General features: G+C 33.8%; 2 protein-coding genes across 3 annotated transcripts in view; one reads left to right on the forward strand and one right to left on the reverse strand.

The window, feature by feature from the left end:
* Nucleotides 1-17430, forward strand: part of Btk29A (tyrosine-protein kinase Btk29A) — a 328522-nt gene that overhangs the window by 154565 nt on the left and 156527 nt on the right. For both annotated transcript variants that reach the window (XM_065500668.1, XM_065500669.1), the window contains exon 5: nt 8416-8562. In XM_065500668.1, coding sequence (XP_065356740.1) covers nt 8416-8562 — 147 coding nt within the window. The remainder of the gene's footprint in view (nt 1-8415; nt 8563-17430) is intronic.
* Nucleotides 2497-4483, reverse strand: LOC135951601 (zinc carboxypeptidase-like). Its single transcript, XM_065501284.1, has 5 exons — nt 4301-4483; nt 3849-3985; nt 3128-3627; nt 2776-3072; nt 2497-2716 (listed from the first exon to the last, which is right to left on the reverse strand). The coding sequence occupies exons 1-5, from the start codon at nt 4457-4459 to the stop codon at nt 2520-2522; spliced, it is 1290 nt and encodes a 429-aa protein (XP_065357356.1). The 5' UTR covers nt 4460-4483; the 3' UTR covers nt 2497-2519.

The following is a 17430-nucleotide window of genomic DNA, read 5'->3' on the forward strand; positions in this document are numbered from 1 at the left end:
TCACCAGACATCTAGTTTCTATGAATGTCCTCAAAGGGGAGGATCTCAAAATGGGAACCGATTAGTGACTTGATTTCCAACAACCTGTCCTCAACATCTCCATATGGAGTTCCTCACTTATCAGCCTGATTATAGGAATAGGTGTCCGTCTGAAATAACGGACAAGTTTTAGGATGTCCAAATAAATCGACGTATCAGAACCACAGTTTTCTGATGTATTACTCTGAAGCCCTGTTATACAGAGATCTTTTCGTACTGGATAGTTCAAACAAATCTATGAAATCTCATTCAAAACCAATGAAAAGCCTCACCACACATTTAATTTCTACTATATCTCTGAAGAGTTGCTTGATTAATGAAGTTTTCCGATTAGCAACCTCATTATAGGAATAGATGTCAGTCCGAAATAATGGTCTAGTTTTAGGAAGTCTGTGAAAAGAGGTTTTGGTTCCATGTTCTGTGAAGCTCTGTTATATAGAGATTTTAAATATTAAATACATATTTCCTAAACTACATGAGCAGTTCAAAATCTGAAATAAGGAAAGTATCAGGGACAGTGTAAGTTTGGTTCAGCTTATTTTTTGATTATATATATCGGTTCCATGTTCTCTCATGAGATTTTGAGAGCATGTAAATCTTTTAATTTAATTATTTACTAAATTTTCATCTTCTATTTAATAAAATGTTAGTAATTTACTCCAAATTTCAGGTTATTCTTTGAAAAATTACAAATTTTTTCTTAATTAAAGAATTCCTAAGAAACCGTATTTCATGAGCTCTTCTCTGATGGTTTCAAACTTCATCAGTAGTTCAAACTCTAATATTTGCAAAGCACTAAGAGTAGTTCAAGTTTTGTCAAGCTAATTTTTTCATTATTTCTAATGGATCCATGTTATCTGGAGCCAAGTTACACAGATTATAAATCTTTTTGAAACTTATTTTAATCATTTACTAAAATTTCAGTAATTTGGAGCAGGTCTCAGGCCGCTCCTTGGAATGTTACAAACGGTTTTTTGAATTAACAATTTCACAAGCTCTCCTCAGAAGGCTGGAAACTACGTAAACATAAATAAATTTGAAAAGCATCAGTGGTACTGTAAGGTTTGTCAAGCTTTTTTTTATTAATTATAAATTATGATCTCCAAAGCAGCATTTTTCGATTTACTAAAGATTCTATGTTCTCTAAAGCCCTTCACAACTTACATTTTACGGATTTTGTTGGCTTGTAAATCTTTACGAATTTTATTTAAATTATTTTCTAAAATGTTTGTAATATGGAGGAGGTCTCAGGTTATTCCTTGGAGGATTACCAAGAATTTTTGAAATAAATATTGCTCGGAAGGTTTGAAATTAACCAGTTCAAAATCATGAATTTTGCAAAGCTTCAGCTGCCCTGTAACTTTTGTCAGGTTTATTTTTTTATTACTTCTAAATTATGATCTCTGAGAATAGGCAACAGAAAAGATCCGAAAATCAGTGGCCGAGCTTTTTCTATATACTAACGGTTCTATTTTTTCCGAAGCCCTGTTACACAGACATAAGTATTTTAATACATTTTCCATAATTCGGAAGATTCCGAAGCAGGAATAGGCTTGATTTCTGACAATTGAAATTCTAAGCGGTAAAATGGAACCGTATACTCGTGACGATTAAACACCCCGTAGATCGAACAAGTAATAATAATCGCAAAATTCTTTATTATACCCTACAAGGGTATATATAAGTTTGTCACTTCGTTTGTAATTTCTACATTTTTCATTTGCGACCCCACAAAGTATATATATTCTGGATCGTTAAAGATAGCGAAGTCGATATAGCCATGTCCGTCTGTATGTTGAAATCAATTTTCGGTAGTGCCTAATTAACTTACATACATGATTCATACATCAATATATCGGAAATTCTTCCGGCTCGGTTGCTATTTAAAATCGACAAAATCGGTCCACAAATGGCTGAGATATAAGGAAAAAACCAGGACAACCTCGATTTTTGGCCTATTTTTGAACTTCATATATCTAGTCCATTGCACCGAGGCTATAGTAAGTTGGACCTACAATGACTCAAAATGGGGAAATTTCTTTTAACCCGAATTTTTTTTTCATCAAACATTTTTTTTTGTTAAATTCTTGTTCCAAAAATAATTTTTAAAAATTAAAAAAAAGAAATTTCAAATAACTTTTTAAAAAAAAAAAAATAAAAAACAATTTGGAAAAAAAATATACATTTTTAAGTTAAGAATTGAACTTCAAAACTTTATAAAACACTGATCTAAGGTTTTGTACCTTAGATCAAATCTATGAATCATGGACTAAATTTTGCTAAAGCTTTTTATTAGTTAGACTATCTAACATATAAATGTTTATATCCCAAATTAAGACAATAAAGAGAAATACACTACATATGAAAAGATAAAATCAGTCATGTTTTTTGTTAAAATTAATTTTATTTTGCTTAAAATTGTTAATTTTAAAAACAATTGTTAGGAACTATTATTGAAGATTTAAGTGTTATGATTGTTTTTAATCAAATAATCCCTCTTCTTGGGCTTTGGCTACCATGGCCACAAGACCATCAGTAAATTCATAACAGACCTCCAATATTTGCGAGGTTGGCAAGAAGAAACCATATTGACCGCGATCACGTAATTCAATGGTGGCTGTAAAGGGTATATTCTTGACACCATAAGCCCAATCATTGGCAGTACCCGATACAACATCTTGGAAGAAAAGAAAAACATTTAAATTAAGAAATTTGAGAAATCTTCATTCAACTTACAATTCAATAAACCACTGGCACCACTCAAGAACTCTGTGCCATATTTCACACGAGCACCATCAGCAAAAGCCGTAGCAATTCTCATCATTTGATCGTAATTAGGAGGGAATTCTGTGATGCTATGACCATAAGGCAAGAGAACAAATTGGCCAAAGGAATGTACAGCCAAATACATGCGAATATAATCATTATCGAAACTATTAACAAAACTTTCCAAGGCAATAACTTCAGGTTCAGAGTTGGGCTTAGCGCCACCATACCAATGATCGCAGGGGACATCGAAATTAAAGCCACTAACTTTAGAAATAAAATATTATTTGGATATTACAAGACCACATGTTTTCTCTCTTACCTCCCCATTTATAATCAAAATTACGATTCAAATCTATGCCATAACAGGGACCTGAAGCATTACGGAATCCGGTGGGTCTACGATTCTTACGCCATAATCTTTCCACATTATGGGAATATTCAAAACCATCTGGATTCAAAACAGGCACAAATATCCAATCGTAGTTTTCTAGCAAATTCTTCATTTTCTCATCCGAGGAATTGAGTAGGTTTTCGAAGAAACAGGTGGTGGTGGCCGAAGATATCCACTCAATGGCATGGATGTTGGACTCTACGAAAATGGCCTTATTGCCGGGTTTGAAGGAAATTTTTACTGCTCGAATTGGACGTCTTTCATAAGAGCGACCAATCACGTACGATTTCACCAAACGACGGTTGTTGAAGGCTATTTTTTTTAACCAACTGTAAATGACGGGCAAATCATGATATTGAGTCCAATCCATTTCAGTGCGTATACGTTCCATACCGAAGGTTTGGGGCTGAGATTCTTCTTCCAAGACACTGTAAAGGTTAAATGAAATATTAATTAATAGAAAACTGATATACTAGACAATATAATTATCTGCTTAATGAATTGTTTTTGGAAGTCTTAAATTTCAGTCAAATATTAAAAAAAAATCATCCAAAACACGATGCATTTACCGAACACTGTTAGAATTAAAATCTTACAATTTCTTTTGTTTTATTTTATCTTTAAGAATTCTTTTGAGAATGAATTTTACCTTTGCAAATCTTCAATGACACAGGAGAAATCCAATTCCAGGAAATTGAATTGTGATTCCAATTTAGCTTGGTTGGCAGGATCAATGACAACATTGTAACTGTGACCAGGGCCTTTAAGTTCACTTAAATAGCGCAACTAGAAATAAAAAAAACAAATATTTCAACATTAGTTTAAAATAACTATTTTCCGGACTACACCATTTCCAATTGTATTTCCAATTGAATTTGTGAAAATTCCAATTAAATTTCAGAAATTTCCAATTGAATTTCAGAAAATTTCTATTGAATTACAGAAATTTCCAATTAAATTTCAGAAATTTCCAATTGAATTTCTGAAAATTCCACCAGAATTTCAGAAATTTCCAATAGACAAAATAATAAAGAAATCATTTAATTAACAAAAGACTTTAAATAAGGGAACATGATATTAAATATATGTACATCCACTTACCGGTAAATTGTCTCCCAATTTGATAAATTCACTCAACTGCTGGGCATCCTTAACATTCACTCGATAAACCTTAAAGTCATCATAACGAGCAGCCAATTGATTTGCTCCAATTACACCCAACAGGGCCCAACAACCTACAAGTATTAACAGAACCTTCATTTTTGTCTGCAGCCTATACTGTCGAGTTCATTTGTGTTTCTAATGTTTGAATCTTTAAGTGAAATTATCTCAGTTTATTTAAATGTGTTTTTGTTTTGAAATAACCAAGATAAATTATTTTACAACTTCAGATTTTAATGCTAAAACGCGTTACTCTTCTTTGGATACATTCTTATCAATTTTTGTAGCTATTACTTTATGATTTTCTTCGTGCGATATTTTTGTAGAAATAAAGAGAATTGTAAGAAATTAAGAGTGAGCCAGAAAAAACTTATACTTGTATTAAGTTAAATAAAACTTAAACCGTTCAATATAAAAATTCCCAATGAGCATTTTCGCTGGAATTCAAGTGTAAAACAAATCGAATTCCAGTCATACATTCACATTTCAAGGATTGAAATACATTAAAGATTTTATCGTTGCTTCCGTTACCTTTTTGGACGAGGTGTGGCTTGCCACATTAGAAACTTCTTGGGGAATTATGTTTGGTTTTTTTTTCGGCATTATTCTTGAACATTACCTCGTCCATCAACCACATGAAAATCTTGACCCGGAAGTTTTGAAACGTCATCATCCACCACACAACAGGAGTATTTTTTTTCACTCGTTCTTCTACTTCAATGTTCTTAAACCCATTGCGATCTGGAACCGCCTGAACTTTAGACAACTTCAACTCAGCATTAGCTTGGCTCTACACACAAAAGAATCACAGCATTTAACTTTACGAGCTGCTTTTCCCATAGAAGTGTTCGGTGCTCTTCGAAAGACTTGTTCGACTTCTTTTGCCTTACCAATATCTGTTAGACCTTTTTTCTTCCTGATCCAGGTTTTCTTTCAATGTTTAAGTCTTCCTTATACTGCTTAATGGATTTTGAAACATGTAAACTGGACGATCATCTGTCATAATTTATAAAGAGTCTTGCAATAGGGACTTCCGAACTTTGACAGTTAAGGCTACATCTAAATAGAGAAGTCAAAGAAGTAAAAGAAGAGCGACCATCTTGCGGCAGTTGAGGGTTCACTATGAGGTGCCATTTGCATACTCAGTCTTACTAACCACTTGCTTTTCCTAATAAAGGCTTCTATGCTCCTTAATTCCTTCCCAGATAATTCGGAGATATTGCTAAAGGATCGTTCGCCTAAATGCCTGGCACGCAGATCCAGTGCCGGACAATGGCAAAAGAAGTGTAAGATGGTCTCTTCCTGCTCCTCATTTGTACAACTCAAGTCTTGCAGCATGGGTACCAAAAGTGCAATGCCCGCTGATCGTCGCCACCATATTGCTAAGTCGTATTCGTTGTAAACGAAGTAGATACGACGTGCGTTTACAGTCCAATACAGGCCATATCATCCTCGTAATGGCACAGGTGGATTCATTACCCCATTCTGTTTAGGCAATTTCATAATAAGCATTATTTATCCGCTGCTTTAGTCAGTATCTGATCCCTTATATTTTAAATTAAATATCAATTTTTGATATGAAAATTAACTGAAATATAAACATGGGTATAAGTCGGTAAAAAAGTGGTCCAAATGGAAAAAGGACTGTAATCTGAAATCACTTATATTTTCAACTGGGTCAAAAAGTATTTTCTTTTTTGAATGAAACGCAGGTTTTTTGATAAAAAAATTATTTTATTTTTCAACATAGTCTCCTTTGAAATCTATGCACTTTCTTTGGTTTCTCCAATTTGTTCATCCCTTCCAAAAAAATAAGATTTGTCCGGGTCATTAAAATAGTTATTTTTTTGTGAGATGATTTCATCGTTGGAGTCAAATCTCTTTCCGTCGAGACATTTCTTCAGGTTTGGAAACAAGAAATAGTCACTCTGGGCTAAATCCAGTGCTTTTCGTAATCAATTCATGTATTTTATCCATGGAAACTTTACATTTGTGTACCCTTTTATGCACCAGATTGTGAGCAAACGCGGCAGCCAACTTGTGGAAAGCTTTCTCATATCCAAGTGATCAGTCAAAAGTGAAACCACTGAGCCATGTGAGATGCCTATGGCTTCCACAATCTCTCGCACTTTCAATCTCCAATCGTCCAACACCATATCTTGGATTATTTTCAATTGTTTCGGGTGTAAAGACCTCAACTGGGCGTCTACAACGTTCAGCATATTCCGTTCATGTACGGCCACAGCGAAATTCAGTAAACCACTTTTTTACCATTGAAATTGTTGATACAGGGTTCCCATAGTATTTATCAAGCTTAGCCTTTATTTTAGTGTTTTTTCCGCTAAAAATAATACGTAATGAGCACAAGAAATTCACTTTTTTCAATTTCTCCTCAAGTCACGAGTCTGCTATCAATGGCTGTCAAGCTTATTGAAATTTTGACAGGAGTCAACTGACAGATGCCTGATGACAGAAGCAGTGTTGTCCTTTGAGTTAAGTGCCAGAAAATTCAAAAAGTCGCGGACTTATTGAACCACCCTTGTAGATATCCGTCTGAAATACTTCGCAAGTTTTATTAAAAATAAAGTTTTTTAATCATTTACAAAACTATCACCAATTTGGAGTAGGTGTCAGGTTTCTTTTTCCTAAATAAATATAATAAGAAGCTTTTTCCATGAGCTCTCCTCGGAAGGTTTTAAGCTACATGAGCAACTCAAAATCTTAAATTTGGAAATCTTTAGATGCAATGTAAGTTAGGTGAAGCTTTTTTTTATTATTTCATAAATATGTTCTCTAAAGCCACCTTACACAACTAGGCTTTCATCGGTTGTATGCACTAATTCAGAGAGAAGAAGAATGGCTCTCTCTTTGGGAAACTTAGGAAGTTTCAAGAACCAACTAAATCATTTTATAAACATTTTTAAGACTTATTTAAAAGAAACATTGAATTCCTTTACAATCAGGCTCCTCCAAAAAATACATTTCGATTTACTCTAACGGTTTGCTGTTGCAGGTCTGTTGCTGTTGTTGTTACGGCTTGTTAAGGTTGTTCCCAAGTTGTTGTCTGCCTGCCTGCCTGTTCTGTTCATATTTTTGTACAACAGCAGATTATTTGCTAAAGCAGCAACTCCAAAACTTACTTGTGTTGTTTTCATAGTTTTATGGTGTGGTTAAATTTACGGTTTCTCCTTCATCATGTCGTGATCTTTTGACTTTATATTGTGGCATATTTGAACTGTTCGTTAAAGTGTTGACCCATTTTTTATCCCAAAATCTTTAGTGGAAATTTCTAATCTAAATAAGCCGCACAATTTCTTAGCATCTACAAAAGCTAATAACAATCTATATATTTAGAAATGGGCATAGAAGTTGGTGTAAAAGTGTTGGAAATTTATGGGGATTTTTGTAACATTTATTAGAATGTTGGTTATGAATTGAACAGGTTTATTTTTGAGGAGCCTTATTAGGAAACAATTAGATATCAAAGTTAAAATAGATATATAAAACAAATTAGTTAAGTGTTACATTCGGCTGTGTCAAATCTTATATACCCACAACCAATTTAATACGGAAGTGGACTTATATAGGAGCTATGACCAATTATGGGCTGATCTTCATAAAATTCGGTGCATAGGAATAACTTATCTGCAACATATTTAAAGAAAATTGCAAAAAATGTTTTGAAAAATATCAAATTTGTTGGTTGTCTCACATTCTAGTCCATAACACTGTTTCCACTTGACCGATTTTAGCCATTTTCAATACCAAACATTTCTGATCAACAAAATATATTTGAGGAAAATATCTTCCTCCTAAGTCCGTCCGTTGAAGGCACGATAGGGCGGACATAGCTAGATCGCCTTATAATTTTATAAGGAGCCAGAATATATGTGGCTCTACGATGAATATTTCGATGTGTTACAAACGGAATGACAAGATCAATATATCCCCCATCTTTATGGTGGTGGATCAATCAATATTACACCATTTTTCTATTTATGTTTTTCAGCTGTTTTATATTTCAAATAATGTTTTTATTAATTTCTCCTTTTCAGTTTGTGAAGATACAAACACCCCCAAGTCATATCGTTTTCATCCTGGTCTCTGGTCTGGCAAACGATGGTCCTGCTGTAAAGGCATCAGTCGTTCAACATTTGGCTGTCAAGCGGCAACACATTGGCGTGAAACCAACAATAATCCAAGTAGGTTAAATTATCAAAATTCCTCACATTTACCCCAATAACATAGACACTTCAAACATTGCAATTGTATATAAGAATTCCTTAATACTGTCTAACTATTATCTAGTAGCTGTAATCCACCTGCCACTTTGACGTTTTCTTCAAAATTACAATATCAATAATAGGTTTTTAAACACATTTTCAAATATTTTAAAATAAGTATGTGTAGGAACATTCCTCTAATTATTACACATACCATATCAATTTCATAGACATAAGTCCATGAAGAATCTATGGAGTTAATGCTTTTTTAGAATTCATCTGTTTCAGTTTTTTTTTTTTAAATAATTTTTTTTTTATTCAATTTTATTTTAAGCAGGAAATGCGTGCCATACATCTTAAAGAAATGTGTTTCTTTTTTTTTGTGTACATGTTAAATTCTTAGTTTTTTATGTTTTTCTTCTTCGCTGCCATCATCCACCTCAATATAATCATCATTTGTTCTTGTCGTTATTTGTGTGTTGTTACAACTTACAGCAAAGCAGAGGCATCTATGGTTTTAATTTAAGACTTTATGACCTTTCTGTAGTTTATGTTGGGTAACGGGTGACTGAAGATCGATCTATTTGGTTGCTTTAACAGTTTGTAACAGCTTATATGGAAAATAGAGAGTCACGCATCTAATTAATGGAATTTCGTTACGTTTAATAGGAATTTTTAGGTTAGGAGTTTGCTACTATCTCTAGATGGCAACTGTAGTTTTCTCAGTCTTAATACATTTGATCAGTCTTAATACATTAAAATCATGCGTTCAGGCATGATTTTAATATCATCTCTCTGAAATATTTCTTTCTCCTCCTCTCCTCGGAAGGTTTCAAACTTCATAAGTAGTTCTAAACCTTAAATTTACAAGTTATCAAATATCATGCAATTTTTTCAAACTTCTCTGTTTTTGTAATATTCTTTTACCAAAAATATCTTCTCTAAAGTCCTATTGCAATACTTTGGAGCAACAAAATCTTTGATTCAAAAGGATTTACTTTCAAATCTCTTCTAGGAAAGTTGCATACACTTTCAGAAATATTTCATAAGAAGTATGACTTCTTGTGCTCTCCTCGGAAGGTTTCAAGATACTCAGGCAGTTCAAAATATCATATTTACGAAGCAGCTGGGGCAGTGTAATTCTAGACAAGCTTATTTTATAAAATTACTTTAAAAGTAATTTCTCTGAAGTCGGATAACTTAAAGCTTTTTTTCGATTGGTACACTTTTAACAAGTAGTCGGAAATAATGAAAAAACTAATGTTTTAGAGAGTTTCTAGATCTTTTCGTATTTTCTTTTGATTCTTTATTAAAATTTTCAATAATTTGAAGTAATAAAAACACTGATTCAAAAGCCATTTCTATTGGGTCTCTCCTCGGAAGGTTGAGATCTCAAGAAAATTATAAAATTACAAAGTTTTTGGAACACATTAAATCATAGCGATCGTCATTTAAATTATTTCCAAAAAATTCACATAATTTTATTAGATTTGTATGATAAATCCATTGATTCGGAATCAATTTCTCTCAGGTCTCTCCTTGGAAGTTTGCATACATTAAGAGCTCGTGAAAATTAGAAAATTACAATGTTTCGAAAGCATTTTAAATGGTATCAAGCTTACTTTGTATAATTCTTAAGAAACACATACTTTCCTCAAGATTTACAGAAACCAACCTCACAAAGTCAATATTCACAAGGCTCTCCTCATAAGGTTAGACGTCGCGTAAGCTATTTATCATATAAAAAGCACGATATTTTATAGCTTTCCTTGGAAGAAGTTTTTGATGTATAGCTCTGGAAATAGTTTAGGTTTCAAAACTTTAACACAACATCTTGCTGAGCTTGTTTTTAATTGTGTTCCAAACTGTCTTAGTTTGAAGCAATAAGTCGTACTTGTTGCCATAACCATCTTATGTAGTGATCTTCTTGGGAATGTTTAATACCCAAGTTAAGCATTACAACATTAGGACAGATATCGTTCAAAATTCGCATAGTCAAATTAAATAAGTTCAAGGTATTGCAAACTTAGAGAATGACAGCTAATATGCTCTACAGTTTTCAGATCTTCCTAATTTTCATACATCCCACATAAATTTGGAAAGTCATTGACGATTAAACTTAAAAACATTCTCAGACTTCACCTAATACCAGTTTAAAACCTGTCTTGTCTTTCTTGGATCTCAAACTATTTCTCACCTTGCAGTATCTCCTGTTTCTCCAGGGTGTGTTCATATTAACCAAGATCCACTCACCTAGTAACTAATTGGTGTATTAAGAAATACCTGCCTCTCTTTCAAATGTTGTTCCGAACCTTATATCGCAAGTTTATCCTCGACATCTCCTCTTAGCATTGTTTATGATCTATTGAACATCATAGGTTTTCAAATTTTGGGAGCTGGTATAAAACTTCGCAAGCTTCTTTTCTTCTAAACTAATTTTCAAAGGCAGTATAAATCCAACGCTTTCCGGAATGTATCAATAGTTCGTGCTGGAAACTGAACTCTTTTCGTTAACTCTCCTTAAATTTGAATGATTTAATTTGTGACTCCTTGTAACAGAAATAAAAACCTTCATTGTTTCTCATCATTGTGAAACCTGAAATAGCTTCTAATGAATCTTTAAATACTTTCAATATCTTCATTCAATATATTCGAGATTTTGACCAATAATGGTGATCCTTTGTCATGTGGAAAAGGAATGACTGTTACAGAGAAGCAGTCCTCCTCTAGAAATTATTATAAGAGATGCATATCTATAAATCAGACGGTGTTCGATAATTGGGAACTAGATGCACAGAGCAATGAGACAAAATGCCACAAAAGCATGGAAACATAGGGCACTGCTACACATTCAATATATATTGTGATATTTGGATCGCGATCCATTGTAATGGATCACGCAAAATTAGGTTATTCTGCGATTTGGATTGGCCAATATATATTGAACGTGTAGCAGTGCCCATAGAATTTATGTTCATGTCACAATTTTAGACGTCATCAATACGTATATATCTTCCTGTTTATTATGCAATCGCATTTTCGATCCATGTTTAATGACGAATATACTGGATAGATCAGATTATGATATTGGTCTCCACCTTTCTGGGAATGTAATCCGGATCTTCCTATTTATTATGCAAACCCGTTTACGATTCATGTTTTATGACGAATATACTGGATAGATCAGTCTATGACATTGGTCTCCATCTCCAGAGAATGTCATCCGGATCTTCCTATTCATTATGACGAATATACTGGACAGATCAGACTATGATATTCGCCTCCACCTTCCAGAGAATGTCATCCAACTATTCACTGACGGTTCAATATCTCCTGAAAGGGTCGGATGTTGTATCTATTCCGACCAGTTGAAGACTATGAGATTGCCCTCCACCTACCAGAGAATGTCATTCAAATATTCATTGATGGTTCAATATCACATGAAAGGTTCTGATGTGGTATCTATACTGACCAGCTTAATTGAAGACTGTCCCTCAGGCTACCGTAGCTTAATTCAATAAATGTAGTCGCGTATTCAGTATCAAGAGATATCGGGTAGGCTCTCCACATATTTACTGATAGCAAGACGGCCAAGATACCTATTGAGTTTGTCCAAGAATGCTTGCTGCTTCTAAAGGAACGAGACGTTCATACTCGTATATGAGTTCCTGGACATGGGGACATTGATGGGAATTGGAAAGCAGACGCACTAGGGAATGCCAGCACCACCCTAGATTTTATTGAGTTTGGTGGTTGTTATGTGAGTCCATCCCACTAGGAATGTACAACTGTTTCCACACAAACTTTATGTCATTAGCGAAGATGAGGGAAAGAGCTAATAGAAAGGAGATCAAACAAATTTTGGTATGCAGAGGAAACGATTTGCGATAAATCTTGCACCTAAAGAAAGCGGTCATTACTGGTCACGTTTCAAGGAAGTCGCTCAAAAACCTATTACTTTTGGAGGAATCGCGATGAATTGCTGTAGCTGGGGAAATTGAAAGGCAGGCAGACGATGTTGGTAGGCGAGGGGTTGAAGAGGTAGAGTGTGTAGTACACGACTATAGGACTAGACATTTTTTGATTCTCTTTTTCACTTTTCGCAGTATTCATGTTTTTGCTTCATATTATATTTCTCACACCAATGTTTAAATGCATTTGACAATGTAAATATTCACACTGCGAAAAAGAACGAACAATTTCTGTCTGTCTCTTAATTTTGCGATTGTAAAAGGTTTAGTCAAGTTCAAAAGAGAATGAGAAAAATTTCTGTCTTTCAATTTCTGTATTGTAAAAGGGTACTTAGGAGTTAATTTGCAGTTGTTCAGCTTCATAGGCAAAATTGGGGCCAGTTGGTAGCCCCTCAACTTTGGTCACTTTAGGTCTCACATGTTTTTATACACATTATGATCCGAATTAGCTGAAATTTGAAATATAAATAGTCCTGGATATCTCCAATATATACCGAATTATTTCCAAAAAAAAAACGTTTCTAAACCACTGTGCAACGACAAAGAGTACGAGGAGACAACTGAACATCTTCTCTGTCACTGTCCGTCATTTTGGAACTTAGGACATTGATCAATAAATACTTATTGACAAATACTCTCTCTAAGGTTGATTTGAGTAGGATTCACAACTTCTTTCGAACAACAGGATGGCTGGAGAGCGACGCTGGCTAAAAAACATAGGACGAACTATGCTGTCAATTCTTTATAAGTCGTCATTGTGTAGAGTAACTTAAACAGTCGATCTGTTCACCATTATTTTTTTATAATTTTCTTCTACTTCATTTCAATCCAAAAAAATATAACTAAACACAACTCCTCAATTTATAACCGCAACGAATTTCTCAACAAATTTTATTTTACCAATAATACATGCAAAGACATGTCTCCGTAGTCCCTAGTCTTTTCTATTTCTTTAATATATTAAAGAACATTATCTTTTTTTGTTCAAAAAATAAAAAAAAATAAGAAAAATAAATAAATTACTTACATACAATATACAAATGTTTCATACATATTTTTAGCCGTACATAATTTTACATTATCTACTCTCATACAGGCAGCAAGCAGCACATCGCTTTCATTTAGAATAAATTCTCTACTCATATTGAATGCTGATGATGTTGCATCCATCCATCTACAAGATGCAGCTAGCTGCTCCTGGTGTCGTTGTGGCGTGGTGTGTTATGTCTTTTTAAGAAAACAGTAGCGAAGTGTATAAAGAGTCAAATTTATTTGTTTCTTCTTGATTTGGTTTTATTTTTTTGGTTTCAAAAGAAATTCAGTTTTGCCTGTCCCAACATATATCACTTTGGTCATGGTATTCACACTCATCATCATTATTGTTGGTTTGTAACTTTGCGCGTCCGTTTGTTGGAGTATTTGAAGGATGGAGGGGGGGATAGGGGGAGTTTGTTTATAAGGGGAACTGTTTAGAAAGAAATCAGTTTGTGGTTGGTTCTGCTACTGTGTGAATAATTTTTGTTTAGTAAGAGACCGCAGCATCATTATTATTTGCAATTTTTTATTTTGTTTAGTTTAATTTAATTTTAGCTGTAATTTGTATTTAGTTGCGTATTGTTTCGGATTTAAACAAATTGGATGAATAATTTTTGTTATAGAATCTAAATATAGGATTTTTATAATTAGTGTTTGTTTATGCAATCATTAATGTTAATACAATTTGAAAAAGGAAGCTGCTGGGGATCACTGCGATCTTGGTTCATGATTTACTCGTACCGATTTATGTCCAGGCTGACTTATCTTACTAGCTTTTTATTGTTATGGTTTTGATACCACAAAATATGCAGTCTTTTCTCCATATAGATTTTTTCCAATTTTTGGTTATTTTAAAGAATTTGTACAATATAAATTTATTCAAAGTATTGGCCACTGTTAGCTATGACCTTTTCCCATCTTTCTGGCAACATGTGAATTACGAGCCAAAAGAACTAACTGCTCATCTTTTGAGGTCAAGAACGAATCAAGCCAATTTCGGAGTCTCTGTTCCAAAGTGATGCGTAACCCAGAGAGCGTTCTGCATCGATCGAAACAAATAATAGTCGCACGAGGCACGTTCTGAACTATAAAGCGGGTGAGACAAATGGAATGTCATGATGGCATATTAAGGTTTCATGTCAGGCCGCATATTCTGGGCATTTTTCGGCCAATGCCTGCTTCAAACAAATCAGTTGCATTCGGTACAGGATCCTTGTGATGATTTGGTCACATTTCAGCCGCTCATAAGAGATAGCACCCTTTTGCTCCCACCAAATACAGAGAATTACCTTAGGCGCCATGGATATTTGACTTTGGTGTTGATTCGGCTGGATGCCAGGGATTTACATACGATCACGATCACTTGCTTTTGTAGCGTTCAAGCAGCTTTTCGGACATGCTAAATCGTATTTCAAGATCTCTCGGCTTCAATTCGTATGGTATCCAATTTCCCTGCTTTTGGATGAATCCTGTTGCTCGCAAATGTTTTGAAATTGCTGCATGAGTAGCTTCCAATGATTTTGCAAGCTTTTGTTGAGTTTTACAACCAGCTTCATGGAGCAGTGCCTCCAATTCTTGGTCTTCAAACTTTTAAGGTTGGCCTGGGAGACCCGCATATGATGATTCGTTGGTCATATGCGGGCGTGTTCGTTGAACACATAGGCATTTTCTTATTATACCCTTCACTTTCATGAGTTTGTCATTCCGTTTGTAATTTCCACAATATAATTTTCCTACCCTATAAAGTATAAATATTCTGGATCCTTGTAGATAGCGGAGTCGATTAAGCCATGTCCGTCCGTCTGTCTGTTGAAATCGACTTTCCGAAGCCCCGAATTACTTACATACACGATTCATACATCAATATCTTCGGAATTCTTCCGGTTGCTATTTAATGAAAATAACAACTTTGGAAAAAAAAATTTTGTTTACCTAAAAATATTTCAAATTTGTATTTTGAAGTATAATTTGGTGAAGGGTATATAAGATTCGGCACAGCAGAATATAGCTCTCTTACTTGTTTTTTATACGATTTAAACAAGTCCTGAACATTGTTCTCCATCTGGAATTATTTTCAAATAAACATTTCCTTAATTAAATTTTCTTGAATTCCTAATTCAATTTTCTGAAAAGGGCGAGGTCTTATGGCCCCCAATGGGGCACCTTGTCTATATGTGAAAATTGAAAACCATGGAAATTTTCTGTTTATGATCCTATTTAAAGAAGTCTAGAAATAAACATTTCCTTAATTCAACTTTCCTTTTACAACTCCTCCAAAAACTGAAAATTTTTAAACCAAACTGACACTTAGATTGATTTCAAACAATAAACCACTTAAACATTTAAAAATTTACATTTCAAAACTTTAAACTAAATGTACAGATATTTAAATTGTCACTAACAACACAACACAACACTTGACATTGAAAATGACATTTGTCTTTGTTTCTCTCTTTCTCTAATCACTACTCTTAAAAACAATTGCCACTGTCAAACATCAATGTTATTTACGACATTTTCCATACTAAATACACATGTCTGCTTTGTATTTACCTTCAATAGTAGAAAGAACTTGAAACATTTCAAATTGCAAACAAACATCACACAAAAACTTACGTACGTACTGCTGGCAACAATGTACAATTTACAACATGCAATTGTCAATTGTCACATGTTTTAAGATGATGACGAAATGAAACAAAACATTTATTCACTCTCCTTAAATACACAGCATCATGTGCTGTAAACATGTCATGTTCAAACTACTTTTATACTCATATTGTTCTCTTATTTTTGTATTGTATGTTTATCCGAACAATGTACTTGCAGTACCGAGTATTTAGAACTAGAATAAAAGGAATTATTATCCTTGCAAAAACAACAACCAAGGGCCATAAGAGCTTCAACAACAATATGAGAAAATTTACGTTTGCATGTCAAGAAGAATAATGAAAAATAAAAAACCCAAAAAAAAAATAACCTTTTTGAATGAAATTGAATGAAGGTAGTATTACGAGACTGCCATATGCCGGCTGATATAATGAGTGTGGCTTTTAGTTTGTACGTGTTACATAATACTGCTCCAAATTTTGAAATAAGTACAAATTTCTAGCATTTTACTGGAATTTTGTTGTTGCTGTTTGTTTTCAATGGGGTTGAAATAGCAAAACCAAAGTTATTTATTCGTACGTTGTAGATAAATAACTTGGGAATACAAATAAAGGTGATAAATAAAACAGGTATGTTTCTTAAACATTATAAACTTTATTTTATAAAAAGGATTTGGGTTTTTGCTGCTGAGGTTTTTTACAAAACTGTAATGGCGCTTAGGCAGATTGAAAGGCAGATTGAAATTGTCAATCTTCCTAAGCGGCATTCACAATAGTGTAAATGACCACAGGCATAGCTAGCGGGGGTCACTCCATTTCGATAACAAGGAAATCGTCGTCCTCCTCCACATCTTCGCGGGCCACGAAAGCTATGAAAACTCATTTTGCGAAAACAAATATTGGATTCAGTAGATTTTTGAGACAAACTATCAAAGCTAGCATTTTCATTGTGGAGAATTATCCCTATATATTGATTTGGGGAATCAATTGACCTTCTAGGACCTGCGAATTGACCTCGCTGTATCTTTTTATAGGATTCCTTTAAATATCGATTATAAATATAAGCCCCGGATTATCCAGAAACGATCCAGAACCATAAATTGACATGAATTATGCAAAGATAGAGGAATCTAGATTATTTTTCCTTTCCAATAATCTTATAAGATATTGGAGTGGGTTAAAAAGTCCGTGCATTTTTGAATGAAGCACAGGTTTTTGGATAAACAAATATT

The sequence above is a fragment of the Calliphora vicina genome, chromosome 2 (genome assembly GCF_958450345.1).
Source record: "Calliphora vicina chromosome 2, idCalVici1.1, whole genome shotgun sequence".
NCBI classification, from domain to species: domain Eukaryota; kingdom Metazoa; phylum Arthropoda; class Insecta; order Diptera; family Calliphoridae; genus Calliphora; species Calliphora vicina.